General features: G+C 41.3%; 1 protein-coding gene across 1 annotated transcript in view; it reads left to right on the top strand.

The window, feature by feature from the left end:
• kcnq3 (potassium voltage-gated channel, KQT-like subfamily, member 3) overlaps positions 1 to 15,134 on the top strand; it is a 398,610-nt gene that overhangs the window by 371,824 nt on the left and 11,652 nt on the right. The window contains exons 10-11 of the mRNA XM_067979766.1: positions 4,658 to 4,851; positions 6,013 to 6,115. Coding sequence (XP_067835867.1) covers positions 4,658 to 4,851; positions 6,013 to 6,115 — 297 coding nt within the window. The remainder of the gene's footprint in view (positions 1 to 4,657; positions 4,852 to 6,012; positions 6,116 to 15,134) is intronic.

Below are 15,134 nucleotides of genomic sequence, written 5' to 3'. Positions count from 1 at the left end.
GCCGCCAATTAAAAGTCACCCGCAGGGAGTTATAAGAAAAGGATTTATGTAATTAAATGCATTTGAATGGGTTATTTATTTATTGAGTATTCACCTCAGTGGGCTCCACTGTTATTGAAATATATTTTTACTTTTCATAAATATTTCCCTATTCTGGTAGAATTTTATCCTGATCCATTGTTTATGCAAAGTCATGATTCTGGTCTACACTGTGAAGTGCAGTTGCCCTTTTACAAATAATGTTGACCCTGAGTGGAAGAAAAGGGACAGAATGCTGAAGCAGTGCCGAGAGAGAATTCCCTATTTTAAAAGTTCAGTGGTTGTCATGCAGCAAAAGGCAATTAGCCTGCAGTACAATGGTCTTATTGCAAAGATGGTGCTGGAATCTTGTACAGTGGCCAACCCTTTGACATAAGACACTCGCTGTTTTTTTGAGGATTACATTTCAACATTCTGCATGCAAGCACCATGTTCTGACAGATGCCGATCTATGTGACAGCACATGGCCAGCACCTGAAACCAGCTGTATGTCAAAAGCAATCACTCTGTTCAATACAGTGGATTTCACATAAATGTTAATGAATCATGAGTCTGTCATCACTGGTAGCACACTGCAGTAATCAAGATTCTGTTAAAACACTTAATTTAAATAAGAACTGCACTGTTATTAAGATCTAGCTGTTCTTTTATATAACTGACTCACAGGTCTGAATGTTAATAACTCAGTTTTTGTCTCTATCCTCCCCTGAGCAATTTCACTGGAGTTTCTCACGATTGCCCTTTAACAGTCCTGAAGTAATTTTGTTTTTGAGTAATTTTTGTAAACACATTTTAGCAGGAGACTTACCCCTTTCTACCTGTCTTGCTCACCTGATGATCATGACTTTTTTTTGTGAACACGAACACACAGAGGAAAATATGGCCCTAAGTTTGCAGTATACCTTAAAAGGAGAGCATGCTTTTTGCATGCTGCAAGAGATTTATATAAAGCTTTCGGTAAATCTTCTTTATCAACCTGCATTAATAAAGCACAAGCAGAGAGTCCTGACTGACTGGAATTCTGTCAGAATGTACAATTGAAGTACTGCTTTGGGATGAGGATATGGTGCCAGGATAAACCCTGATTTTCCCTTTTCTCCTCATCAAATTCAGCTGGTCAAATTAGATCGGATAGAAGTTGAGGGTTCTTGGGCAAGTTTTCACATTGTTATTGAGTTGAAAGCAGGACTAACACGTTAACTGAGTCAGGCTGGGTCTGCTTCAGTCAGCTTGGCTGCGTCTGGAGTGACCCAAACAGAGACACTGATTATCTAGTAATGGCGACTTTTTAAAATGTATTTATTCTCTGGATGTGGGCGTTGTTGGCAGGACCAGCATTTATTGCCCATCCCTATTTACCCTGAGAAGGTGGTGCTAGGCTTTCTTCATGAACCGTTAAGTAGTAGTTTGATAAAAATGAATGGCTTGCTAGGCCACTTCAGATGGCTGTAGTAAACAATTTTACAACACCAAGTTATAGTCCAGCAATTTTATTTTAAATTCACAAGCTTTCGGAGGCTACCTCCTTCCTCAGGTGAACAATGTATTTTACCACAGCCTTATTTTACACCCTTCAAATGTAGTCCATATTTTGACTATAATATTTAGTTAATGATTTTAAGTTCCACACTATGTGCAAGTAACTCTGGAGGAGAAAGACATTTTCACATACAATATAATTCAATTCTTTTATTTTCTTGTGCACAAACATGTACATACCCCATATACAGATACACAGTATATTTTACGATGTGGTAAAATACATCGTTCACCTGAGGAAGGAGGAAGCCTCCGAAAGCTTGTGAATTTAAAATAAAATTGCTGGACTATAACTTGGTGTTGTAAAATTGTTTACAATTGTCAACCCCAGTCCATCACCGGCATCGCCACATCATGACTTCAGATGGCAGTTAAGAGTCAACCCATGTTGGTGTGGGACTGAAGTGACACATAGGCCAGACCAGGTAAGGATGGCAGGTTTCTTTCCCTAAAGGACATTATACTGCTCATCCCATTCATGCTCAAGGGAATAACCTTAAACCTGGTCACTTGTGCCATTCTTGTGATGTGAGTTTGGGAGATTAAGATGCAGAAAGTGCATTGGATCTTCATGGTAATCTACTGGCACAAATCTGGAATAGTCATGTGCTTTTCACGTACAACCTTTCCGTTGCAAGTTCATACCCCATAACTATTTTAACTACACAGCTCTCAAAAATATGGGAAGTGATGCATTGCCCAGTAAAATCACAGGATTCCTAAGACCAAAAAAACCTTTGAGACGTTGGCATCAAGCACATTCTAGGGCCATTCAAGACAGTGGGAGTCACTGGCTGTGTTAACACAAAAAGCTTATACTGTGTATCTGTATATGGGGTATGTACATGTTTGTGCACAAGAAAATAAAAGAATTTAATTATATTGTATGTGAAAATGTCTTTCTCCTCCAGAGTTACTTGCACATAGTGTGGAACTTAAAATCATTAACTAAATATTATAGTCAAAATATGGACTACATTTGAAGGGTGTAAAATAAGGCTGTGGTAAAATATTGTGATGTGGAGATGCCGGTGATGGACTGGGGTGGACAAATGTAAGGAATCTTATAACACCAGGTTATAACCTGGTGTTGTAAGATTCTGTAAAATATTGTCTTATGGAACATCCAAAAGGGACTTCAGTGACCCTTAATTTAGCAGCTAGCTTTTGTTATTTTATACATATTAAATTTTAAAAAGTAAAAAATAGCCTTGTGCTCTGTAGTCAAGTAGGCAACGGTTTCTGCTCTATGCTCTGAGAGAGAAATTTCAGCCACAGTCTACTCTGTGATTTCAGTAACAGTCTCTGCCTTTTAATCGCAGCGACACTTTTCCCTGTGATCTCATCGACAGTCTCTGCCCTGTGATCACAGTTGGTCTTAGCAACAGTCTCTGCAATGTGATATTGATAGATGAGGCTTTTTAATATGTGAAACCAGTAAGCAACAGTCTTCATTCTTTGACCTACCGAGAGAGACTGTACTGTATTGAGTATCCTTATAATCTGCTAGAAAACCAATCTGGTCCTGTGACAGTTATATCACAAAGAAGTGCAGTGCCTTTCTACAAAACACTATGCCAATTGAATTGTGGAGCATTGTCAGCCCAAAATACCTGAGCTGAAGCTAACAGCAAACTTAAAAGTATTTACCTAACAAAAACAATAGATTTAATAGTGACATAACCAGCAGTGTTAAAGGTTATATGCCCAATTTTGGTATTCCATTGGTCTCATCAGCTCATGTCTCTGTCACTCTCCATATAAAATAAAGCTTTAGACTAACAACTATAATCTCTTTACCGTCTTTCTAGCAACTAATGTATAAATAGCAGCTCTGTAACAGTTTTCTTTCACCACCTCTAAGTATATTGAAAAAGCATTCATCATCTCTCCTTTATATTTCACCAGCTTCTCATTTTCAACTGTTACATCTTAGCATTGAGACTGCCAACTGTGCGATACACACAGGCATTAAGCATTCAAAAACAGGGATATTTGCACTCTTCTTCCAAGTTTAAAATTCAGAAGGTTTTTTATGCCATGAAGGATTAGGTTGCTAGGTGATGGGATAGTTGTAGTTTTCCACAGTAAATAACCCAGGTATTGAGAGCACTCACATACACTTCAGATAATGGAAATTTCATGTATTATCAATGTGTCTCTTATCTTCTTTTATGCTGTTTTTTAATTTTTTAATTCTATTGTTAAAAAAATGCTTGATAACACTAAGCCAGTAAACTCACCATCGGAGGGAATTTACTTCAATATTAACACACTCATTACAGACCCATTCTGAACACCTTTTTGTATTATGGATTGGGGAAAGGAATAACAGAAAGAAGGCCACAAATACATATACTGTTTCAAAATGTTCATTCACATATTGCTTTATTTTTGATATAAATTCAGGATGCTTTAGCCACATCACTATACAGTATAATTTCCACTCAGATTAGAGTTTTTTCAAAGAGCTCTGCAACTGGAAATAAGTTTGATTGGACGTTAAGTTCCACCTTTTAGGAAAGTATGTAACTACCTCTTTTTTAAAAAAAGACTTGCATTTATGGTATATAGTGCCTTTCATGACCTCAGGACATCCCAAAGCACTTTACAGCCAATGGAGTATTTTTTTGAAATGTAGTCACTGTTGTAATGTAGGAAATGCGGTAGTCAATTTGCACACAGCAAGGTCCCACACACAACAATGTGATAATGTTTATTCTTAGCAATATTGGTTAAGGGATAAATATTGGCTATGACACGAGGGAGAATTCCCCTTCTCTTTGAATTTGTGCTATGGGATCGTTTACATCCACCTGAGAGGGTAGATGGGGCCTTAGTTTAACTGTATTGTAGTGTCAGCCTACATTTTGTGCTGAAGTCTCTGGAGTCAGAATTGAACTTTCAACCTTTCGACGCAGAGGCGAGAATGCTACCACTGAGCCACAGCTGACACAGCTAAAATCTTTGGAACCTTTGATGGGAAGCCTGCATTACTAAATGCTCCACTATTGTTCATGAGAGAATATTAAATAATAAACATTTAAAAACATATCACTCTAATTGTTTTTCATTACAGCCAGAAGCTGAGCCTCTTGGAACGTGTTCGTATTGCTGGACCCAGAGGCGCCAATGTTAAGAGCAAGCTTTTTACACCTGTAAACACAGATGGAGTAGAGGACAGTCCTTCAAAGGACCAGAAGAGTTTGGGTTTCAGTGACCTTCGAGCTGCAGTGCGCATTAAAGCCTTTGGCTTCAGACAGAGCTCAGAAGGTACTACAAAAATATTTTTTTGTTTTCCTCAAATTCCCAGAAATCATCTGCATAGCTTTTATTGGATAGCAGAAGAATTGTTTCAGCTTATATTTATAAAGTGCCTTATCATATCTCATAAATATTTCAAAGTGCTTCACAGACAAGGAGTGCAGTGAGTATCGTTATATAGGCAAGCATAGCAGCCATTTTGTATACAGTATAATACCACAAACAACAATAAGGTGAACGACCAATTAATCTGTTTTGGTGGTGTTGGTTGAGGGAAGGAATGTTGACCAGGACACTAGGAGAACCTCCTTCATCATCTTCCAAGTGCCATGGGACCTTTAATATCCACCAAAACAGATTAATTGGTCATTCACCTGATTGTAGTTTGTGGTATTATACTGTGTACAAAATGGCTGCTTTGCTTGCCTATATAACAATACTCACTGCACTCCTTGTCTCTGAAGCCTTGGTTTAACATCTGATTTGAGGGCTGAGAGCTCTAAAAATTCAGCACTCCCTCAGTAGTACAGTAGGGTATCAGCCTACATTATGAGTTCAAATTCTTTGCTTGATGCTCAAATCCACAATCTTCTGAGCCAGAGATTTGAGCGCCACCAGTTGAGCCAAGCTAGTCAACATGAGTGGGGATCCTGGCTAAACTTTCCCCGCCCTAGCCTGAAGGCAATTATAGTGTCCTGGCTGGGATCAGCCAACTCAGCACAGATGAGAGATTGAATCTGGGATCTTCCCGGTCTATAAGGCTCAGGACCATATCAGATGGTGTGTTTGCCCACTGAGTGAATCCCCCACCCCAGTTATATTTTTCTTATAGGAGAATATTCATTGAATTACCTAATTTTGGGACTAGTGATTATTACATGATTAAGTATATCCAGAGAACTTCATTCCGGTGAAATGCCATATTGTTAAATGTAATAAAGAATGATACTTGTACACTTTGTCATCTCTGCTGCTTCTGTTGTCCTGTTTATGCTTTTGAGGTGCTGAATAGAGGCAGCCAGGGAGCAAATATTTTGAGTGGAACTTTTTCTTCTGTAATACGATGAAAATCCAACCAATGACATCATGAATGGAAACAGTAGATTATGGTAGATTTTGTTCAGAAATTAAACTCTCGTATATGACAAGACCATTTTCTTTGTTATGGAGATGCTGCTGCTGAAGTGGACCAAGAGCCGGAGGACAAGGGTTACCAAGCTGATCTCATGGAAGACTTGATCCCTACATTGAAAACAGTCATCAGGGCTACAAGGTAGGTCTTGCTTCATTACTGGAAAAAGTGGATTTTTATAGTGCCTTCTCTTTTAACTGCCACATAAGGTTAGCATTGTTTTGATTGGACTTTAAAGAATTATTAATCAAAAATGAACAAAGCATGTTTTTAGAGGATGTAGGCTCTAACCTCAACTTTATATTGCCCAGTATTCAAAATTCAGAGAAAATCTTTCCTGTGGATAGTAATGATGTGTATTTGATAAAAGCTGTAAAACTGCATGTTGTTGCTGGCACCTTCTCCTCCTTCAAGCACATCACCTTGTTCTACCCCCTCACCTCTCCATTCAAATCCTTGGGAGTAAAATTTAGTGAAAGCGCAATATGTGCGATAGCCAATCGAAATACACGGCATCATGGCGTCAGCTTCCACATGTACACTGACAACACCAGCCTCCACCTCTCCACCAACTCACTCAACCCCTCTGTTGTCTCTGTGTTGTCAGCCTGCTTGTCCGACATCCAGTTCTGAATGAGCGGCAATTTCCTTTAGTTAAACATTGGGAAGACTGAAGCCATTACCTTCGGCCCTCGCCACAAACGTTGTACTCTCACTATCGATTCCATCTCCCTCCCCAGTCACTGTCTTAGGTTGAAGCCAAGTGTTCACAACCTCTGCATTTTATTTGAACCAGAGCTGAGCTTCTGACCCCCTATCCTCTCCCTCACTTGGACGGCCTGCTTCCACCTCCGTAACACTTGCCGCTTACTGCCCCTGCCTCAGTCTATCTGCTGCCGAAACCCTCATCCAGGCCTTTGTTACCTCCAGAATCATAGAATCACAAAAAGGTTAGAGCACGGAAGGAGGCCATTTGGCCCATTGAGTCCGCGCCGGCTCTATGCAAGAGCAATCCAGCTAGTCCCACTCCCCCGCCCTATCCCCATAGCCCTGCAATTTTTTTCCTTTCAAGTAGTCATCCAGTTCCCTTTTGAAGGCCATAATTGAATCTGCCTCCACCATCCCCTCGGGCAGTGCATTCCAGATCCTAACCACTAGCAGTGTAAAAAAGTTTTTCCTCATGTCACCTTTGGTTCATTTGCCAATCACCTTAAATCTATGTCCTCTGGTTCTTGACCCTTCTGCCAATGGGAACAGTTTTTCTCTATCTACTCTGTCTAGACCCTTCATGATTTTGAATACCTCTACCAAATCTCCTCGCAACCTTCTCTGTTCCAAGGAGAACAACCCCAGCTTCTCCAGTCTATCCACGTAACTAAAGTCCCTCATCCCTGGAATGATTCTAGTAAATCTCTTCTACACCCTCTCTAAGGTCTTCACATCTGTCCTAAAGTGTGGTGCCCAGAACTGGACACAATACTCCAGTTGTGGCCAAACTGGTGTTTTATAAAGGTTCCTCATGACTTCCATACTTTTGTACTCTATGCCTCTGTTTATAAAGCCCAAGATCCCATATGCTTTTTTAACCGCTTTCTCAACCTGCCCTGCCACCTTCAACGATTTGTGCACAGATCTCTCTGTTCCTGTACCCTTTTTAGAGTTGTGCCCTCTAGTTTATATTGCCTCTCCTTGTTCTTCCTACTGAAATGTATCACTTTGCATTTTTCTGCATTAAATTTCATCTGCCACGTGTCCGCCCATGCCACCAGCCTGTTTATATCCTCTTGATGTATATCACTATCCTCCTCACTGTTTACTACCCTTCCAAGTTTTGTGACATCTGCAAATTTTGGAACTGTGCCCTGTATACCCAAGTTCAAGTCATTAATACATATCAAGAAAAGCAGTGGTCCCAGCACTGACCCCTGGGGAACACCACTGTACACCTCCCTCCAGTCCAAAAAACAACCGTTCACCACTACTCTCTGCTTCCTGTCCCTTAGCCAATTTTGTATCCATGCTGCTACTGCCCCCTTTATTCCAAGGACCGCAATCTTGATGATAAGCCTACCGTGTGGCGCTTTATCGAATGTCTTTTGAAAGTCCATGTACACCATTACCTTCATCTATCCTCTCTGTTACCTCATCAAAAAAACTCTATCGGGTTAGTTAAAAAGGATTTGCCTTTAACAAATCCCTGCTGGCTTTCCCTAATCAATTCATGCTCGTCCAAATGGTTGTTAATTCTGTCCCGGATTATCGTTTCTAAAAGTTTCCCCACCACTGAGGTTAAACTGACTGGCCTGTAGTTGCTGGGTTTATCCTCACACCCTTTTTTGAATAACATTTGTAATTCTCCAGTCGTCGGGCACCTGTAAACACTCAGTAATCAGGGTCTACAGCCCACTGGATGTTTGGAAGATTATGGCTAGTACCTCTGCAATTTCCACCCTTACTTCCCTCTTGACTCTTCCAATGCTCTCCTGACCGGCTTCCCATCCTCCACACTTCATAAACTTCAGCTCATCCAAAACTCTACTGCCTGTATTCTATTTTGCATCCTCCCACTCACCCACCACCCCTGTCTTCCTGACCTACATTGGCTCCTGGCACCCCAATGCGTCCAATTTAAACTGCTCATCCTTGTGTTCAAATCTCTTTATGGCCTCACTCCTCCCTATCTCTGTAACCTCCTCCTGCCCTACAGCCCTCCTAGAGCTCTGCGTTCCTCCAACTCTGGACTCCATTCCTCACTTCCTTTCTCCCACCATTGGCAGCCGTACCTTCCACTGTCCAGGCCCTGAGTTCTGGAATTCCCTCCCTAAACATCTCGATCTCTCTCTCCTTCTTACAGGCCCTCCTTAAAACCTATTACTTTGACCAAGCTGCCTCTTTGGCTGATTGTCAATTTTTGTCTGATTACGCTTCTGTGAAGCGCCATGGGATGATTCTCTACATTAAAGGTACTATATAAAAGCAAGTTGTTGTTGGATGGTTTAAAGAACCAGTTGGCCATGGAAAAAAGATTTTGGGGTTGTCCTTGCCTTCAGGATGATCCTGGAGTAATAGGCAGTTTTGGCCAAAGAGGTCAGAGCCTGGCTGTGCTTGACACGGACAAGCATATCGGGCAATTGATGACTAGTTGCTTGCTAAATACTTGGCATGGGGAACAAAGATTGGGGCTATACCAGGGGGAACAACAGGGATGGAACAGAGTAATTGATTTTGTGGGGACAAAGGCATCTAAGGAAGAAGCAAAGGAATGATTAATCAGGCAAATAGTGGTGGAGGTATCGTTACAAGTGGAAGGCCAAAGGCAAGGAGTTGGGAATGTGTAAGTGATATTGTGAGTAAGCCAAGGATGGACAAGACAGAATTGTGTTTCTTTGCCTCTATAGCGATCTTTTAGTACTTTGGGGATGGAATCAGGACTTTAGCTGCTACTTTTACACAGCCACGCTAGGAGTACTGCTTTGCACCGTAGACATTGATTTCTCAATATGAACACATTTAATTTGATGTTATGAAGAGGAAGAGGATAAACAAATGGAAAAGGTGTGTTTGGAGGCTCTTAGGATCAGGCATCACTGAAATGATCTCTTCCCTACCTGTAAACACTCTGTAATCAGGGTCTACAGCCCATGAAGGCATCCCCACAGCAGAAGAGGGGTGCACAAGAAAGAAAGGAAGTGGAACAAGAGAGTTAACAGCCAGAGCAAGATCAGCATAACTGATAGACCAGAACTTTCAATAATAAAAACTGACTCATGAAATAAAGTCACTTCATAGCTGTCTGTTCCTCCCTCTTCTTGCACCCTCACTAAGTTCTTCACTTTCCAAGACTTCTGCCAAGTTCCTTCATAAGACTGAAGTCTCCATTCCCCTGCCATTATCCACTCCCAAAAGTTGAAAGCATACAAAGAAATGAACTCACAACTCAATGTGATAAAGTTATCTTTACTTTAAACACCTACATTCATCATGGAGTGCCAACAAAATCAATTCTCCCTTTCTACAAATATATCTTAACACTGTAACTACTCTTTGTGCCAGCTAACTTACTCTACTTCTTGAAGTACTATTCTATGAAGTGACTCTTGTCTCAGGGTATTTGCTGTCCCAGAGTGACCACCTTCCGATAGCCTAATGCTTGCAGTGATAAAGGATGCTAGCCTGATGTCTGAAGCTCCCTCGTGTGAAGACATTGATGGGGTGTTAAGGAAGAGAGTTCATGGCCATTCTCCAGAGAGGTAGCAGCATCTGCACCATTCCTTACAGTTGGACACAGTTTCTGAGTTGCTAGTGAATGTGTCCTGTTCAAAGCATCTATTGCAGCACTGTTAGCTGCCACTTCGGAAGCCAACATCCTTAGAAGCTCTTCCTGGCATCTTTATGCAGCAGCAATTTCCAGAGTTGTCACAGTCTCCAGGGTAGTCTGCAGGTCATGAGAAGTTTCCTGCATCGTGTTTCAGATGCGGATAGTGCTCTTCTCTCATTTATCCATCATCTCAACCATATGCATGGAAACTGTCTCCACTGTAGCCACAAGATCAATGCTTCCAAATCATTTGTTCTTTTGAGATCTAGGTTTCTAGGCTCCTCAGTCGAAGGCAGTCATTTTTCCCTCCTCCATAGAGAATGGCACACTCCCTCTGTTCCACTCCCAGGTCTCATTCTCAGAGTTCAGTTTCTCATCTGGAACATCCCTTCTGACTGTCTAATTCTTTGTGATTAGGTATCTCTATTCTAGTGCTTGTGCAGGCAGTTATTGGAGTAACTGGCCTCTTCCTCCTATGCACCTACTATGGTATGAAAAAAGAAGAGCTTGTTTAGCTGTGCACACTGTCACATTTGCCCTTAAAGAAATAGTGGGCATTGCAATACTCTGAGAAAGCACGTAAACTGACACTATCTATGCTGAGCCATGCCCAGCCTTTACCAGCCTTCACTTGCCAGCTCTCCTACAGGTTCTCCTGTACACCAGCCTATTAAGTTGAATGCTTCCTCTTCCTGCAGACTCAGGGTTTGCAGTGATGGTGGTTTCCCCCCCTCTGTTGTCCGTCTGTGGTGCTGATTGTACAACATGTTTTCCTTCGGAGGGAGACAATACATTACAGGCCTGTGAGTGTCACGAAGACATGCCCCATATGTGGGCATGCATTCCACAATGATGAGAGGTGATGATACATTGTCCCTTTAAAAGAAGTGTCCTTGAGGACTAGCAGAAGCCCATGTGACAAGCAAAGTGGGTTGAGAGAGTCATTTTTGAGTAAAGAAGTGCTTGAGTGTTTGGAGAGTTTGCCCTTTGCAGAAGTGAGTTGCCCTGACACCCAGGTGCTGAGAGAGATAAAGTATGACAGGTATGGAGGTGAGTGAAGCTTTATGAGTGGTAGAGGATGTGTATTGGCATGAGAGTCTTGACTTACCCTGGCCACGCTTGTGAGGTCATTGAACCTCTTCCTCCATTGAATGGCAGTTGTTGGGATGGTGGAAATTGCATTGACTCCTTCTGCCACCTCCCTCCAAACACCATTTGCACCACTCTCATAATGGGGCCTCCTGTCTTCAGTGCCCATCACATGGTCCAGCCTGACTCTCAATTCTTCCAGCAGCAGCTCCTAGGACATATTGGAAAATCTGGGGACCCTTCCAGCTGCTGACACCCCTGTGGCTGCTGCTATTTCTGCTATCTTTCCGAAAAGTGATGCTGCCCTTTAATTTTTAACGGCTGCAGCGGAATTGTACTTCCCTCCATCCCCGTGGTGGTAATCCAATGAGAGTGGTCTTCTTGCTACTAAACTACCCTGCATGGCTAAGAATGTTCTAGGTTGAAATTGTGGCAGTCTAGCAGCTGTTTCACATTGGCAGGCAATAGGACAAAGCTGCCCCTTTACATATCTTCTCACATCAGGTCTGGATAAACTGTGTTGCTATACTGATGTAGACTCTCACTTATTTTGCAACAGCACTTTTTTTCCCATCACTTCTCACAAATTGAGTTGATAAAAGGCCTAAGAACAGTGCTTAAACATGTCAGCAAGGGTAAAAATACAGATCCCATACTTCTGTCCAGGAGGCATAAAATTGTATCATGAATAGTAAATAAAATCATGCATGAGCTATGTTATTCACAGTCAATGAAAGTTGTAACTCATCTGTCAAAACGTAGCATTTTATTTATACTGTAATAAGGCTCCAGTGCTACCCACCTGGTCTCTAATTCAAGACAGCCTTCGGTAGTACACGCCCCCCCACCTTTTGTGTGCCACAGCCCCTTTCCTCCAACACTGCCAAGTTCACATGTAAATATAGAATAATGTAAAATACCAGAGTTATTTACCGTCATTTTACGCAAGATTAAAAATTTCCACTTTTAACTCCTGATTTGTTATGTTTATTTTTTGTATTATTTTTCTTCTTATTAAAATTTTTGTCATTATAAAGAGAATTATTTTATGCAATGACTAATGAGAAGTGCAAAAAATTAGAGTCTTCACACAATCACACAGGAAGTACAGAATCATTCAGTGCTACAGTTAACCACTTCCCTAGAGACGCAGTCGAGTCTGTCAGGGATTCATGTTTGTCCTTCCTCTGAGATATCTTGTTGTATTCGGGTGTCTCTTTGAATTCGAGATCTGCTATTTAAGGGGATTTGCATCCAAAATAATCTGAAGGTGTGTCTCACAATCTTTACCTTACATTACTACTTCAGCTTGTTTTTATTGTAATTGAAGCAGCAGAGGCTCCTGCACAGCACCAACTCATCAATATCAAAACCCATTAATCTCTTAAACATTTTAACCTATGAATCATACCTGTGTGGGTTGACACTAGTGTGCAATTCCCAGTGGTTTAAGCTGCAATGGATTTTTCAGGCAACATCAGTCCTTCTCCCTTTCCTCTCTCCCTCCCTTCTCCAGACAACCCAGACAGAGATGAGCTGAGCTAGAAAACGGAGGTCAAAGTTTTCTCGTTCCCTCTCACTCCTGATCTCTCACTCCTGTCATTTGACTACCTATGGATTGTGTCAGCACTAGACTGGGGTAATGCTTAGTGTGAATTTTCTGTGCTAAGGGAAACCACGGTGCCTGCATCAAGGTCAGTAGCCTAGTCGTTATGGTACTGGACGAACAACCTAGAGGTTATGAGTTCAAATCCCTTCTATAGTGAATAGTAAAATTGAATTCAATAAAGCACAGATAAATTAAGAATGAAAGCTGTCATAAAAACCCAATTACCTCACCAATGTCCTTTAGGGAAAGAACCGGTCACCCCTACCTCGTCTGGCTTACATGTAATTCCAGTCCCAAGCTATGTGATTGACTCTTAATGCCCATGGGGGCAACTAGGGATGGGCAGTAGGTACTGCCTTCCCACTTTTGCCCACATCCCAAGAGCAAATAACAAAAAACCTGGTAATTATCAGTAATAGCATCCCAACCCAGTAACAGACTCCAACTAGCAGTAAGTGCAACAGTGAGTGACTAGATTCAATTCCTATTATCTCAAACCAGAATGAATAGTATCCTGATAAGTGTGGCTGAGAATTATGTTGATAGGGTGAATTCACAGTTCCCACACTTCCAGCATTGAGCTGTGCTTGAAGAGGTCACAGTATAGAGAACTAAGGTTACAATGTTGTGCCTGTGCTTCAAGTATAGGTCAACACTGGGAGTGTGGGATCACTGAAGTTACTTGGTTATTTCCTTTTTTAAAAAAAAATGAGAAACCTAGGTGAAGCATCAAGACCCAGGGTGCAAGATACCAGCAAAATTCAAAATAGTACGAGAGACGATATGGCAAATCAAAAAGCAGGAGTTAGGCAATGCTCCACTTGAGTTTTAAAAGATTGCAGATTGTTGGAGAAACTGAGACAGGTGAGAAGCTTTATAGTTTTGAGGTTCTATGAAAGAATAAGTTATAGTACGGGATGGTGCTGTCTCTTGGACTTGCTTAATCTTCGTAGTGCAGCTGGCACTCTCAAAGCTAGTCTTGCCAATCTCAAAGAATGATACCACTGTGGATTCTTGTTCATGGAGGATTAACGTGTGTGATCTGTTTACTTGTGACCTTCATCTGGATGTACTTAGTGTGCAACACCATCTGGCTTTCACATTATATTACTGACAAAATGAAGGGAAAGCAAAGTATGCAGCCACATCTGAACATGTTAAAAGTCAAATGCTCAAGAGCAGATATTATCTTTACTTTCAAAGGTAAGAAATGAAAGACAAGACATTACCATTTTACAAAGAACAACTTTTATATAGAAAAAAAACCCAAATTGCTTTTTGCTCAATTACTTCTTGAATTACATAGTGCATTTCATCTAAACAATGGTATAATTGTGTTGCTTCATTCCTTGAATAAAATCTGACTCCAGGAGCTTTCCTTTTTTGGCACGTGTATGAGTACGCTTTCTGTGGTTTAGAAAGAGCTTTCTTTATCCTGCAAGAGTAAGAGCAGCGGGATTCATTGTATTTTATATTAACTTTAGAGTAAAGGCCAAACATTCTTACAATTCGGATGAAATCAGTACAGTAATTACAGGAAAAATTATGCTTTGAAACTTTTTTTATTGAGAGACCTAGGTAAAGGGCCAAGACTAAAATACAAGACACCAGCAATTTTGAAAAGAATAGAAGAGAAGACCAGACAAATCAAAAATTAGTAATTAGGTAACACCAATCCTGAGTTTTAAGAACTTAAATTTTAGGAGGAATGGAGGTAAGGAGTTCTACTGTTTTCGAGGTCTTGGGAACAAATGAGTTAGAGCAGAAGATGGTGTGAGGAGTCTTGATTTGAACACAGTGAGGATGCAGAGAGAAGGAGAGAAAGTAGAAAGGTGAACTTGGAGTTTAGGAGAAGGAAGAGAGGAGAATTAAGAAAGGACAAAGGAAGATGGTAGTGGTTGTTGGTGGCCAATCATCTCAGCCCCAGGACATTGCTGCAGGAGTTCCTCAAGGCAGTGTCCTAGGCCCAACCATCTTCAGCTGCTTCATCAATGACCTTCCCTCCATCATAAGGTCAGAAATGGGGATGTTCGCTGATGATTGCACAGTGTTCAGTTCCATTCGCAACCCCTCAGATAATGAAGCAGTCTGAGCCCACATGCAGCAAGACCTGGACAACATCCAGGCTTGGGCTGATAAGTGGC

The sequence above is a fragment of the Heptranchias perlo genome, chromosome 3 (assembly GCF_035084215.1).
Source record: "Heptranchias perlo isolate sHepPer1 chromosome 3, sHepPer1.hap1, whole genome shotgun sequence".
Taxonomy (NCBI): Eukaryota; Metazoa; Chordata; class Chondrichthyes; order Hexanchiformes; family Hexanchidae; genus Heptranchias; species Heptranchias perlo.
The sequence above is the reverse complement of the archived record's forward strand: the minus strand, read 5'-3'. Positions and strand labels throughout refer to the sequence as shown.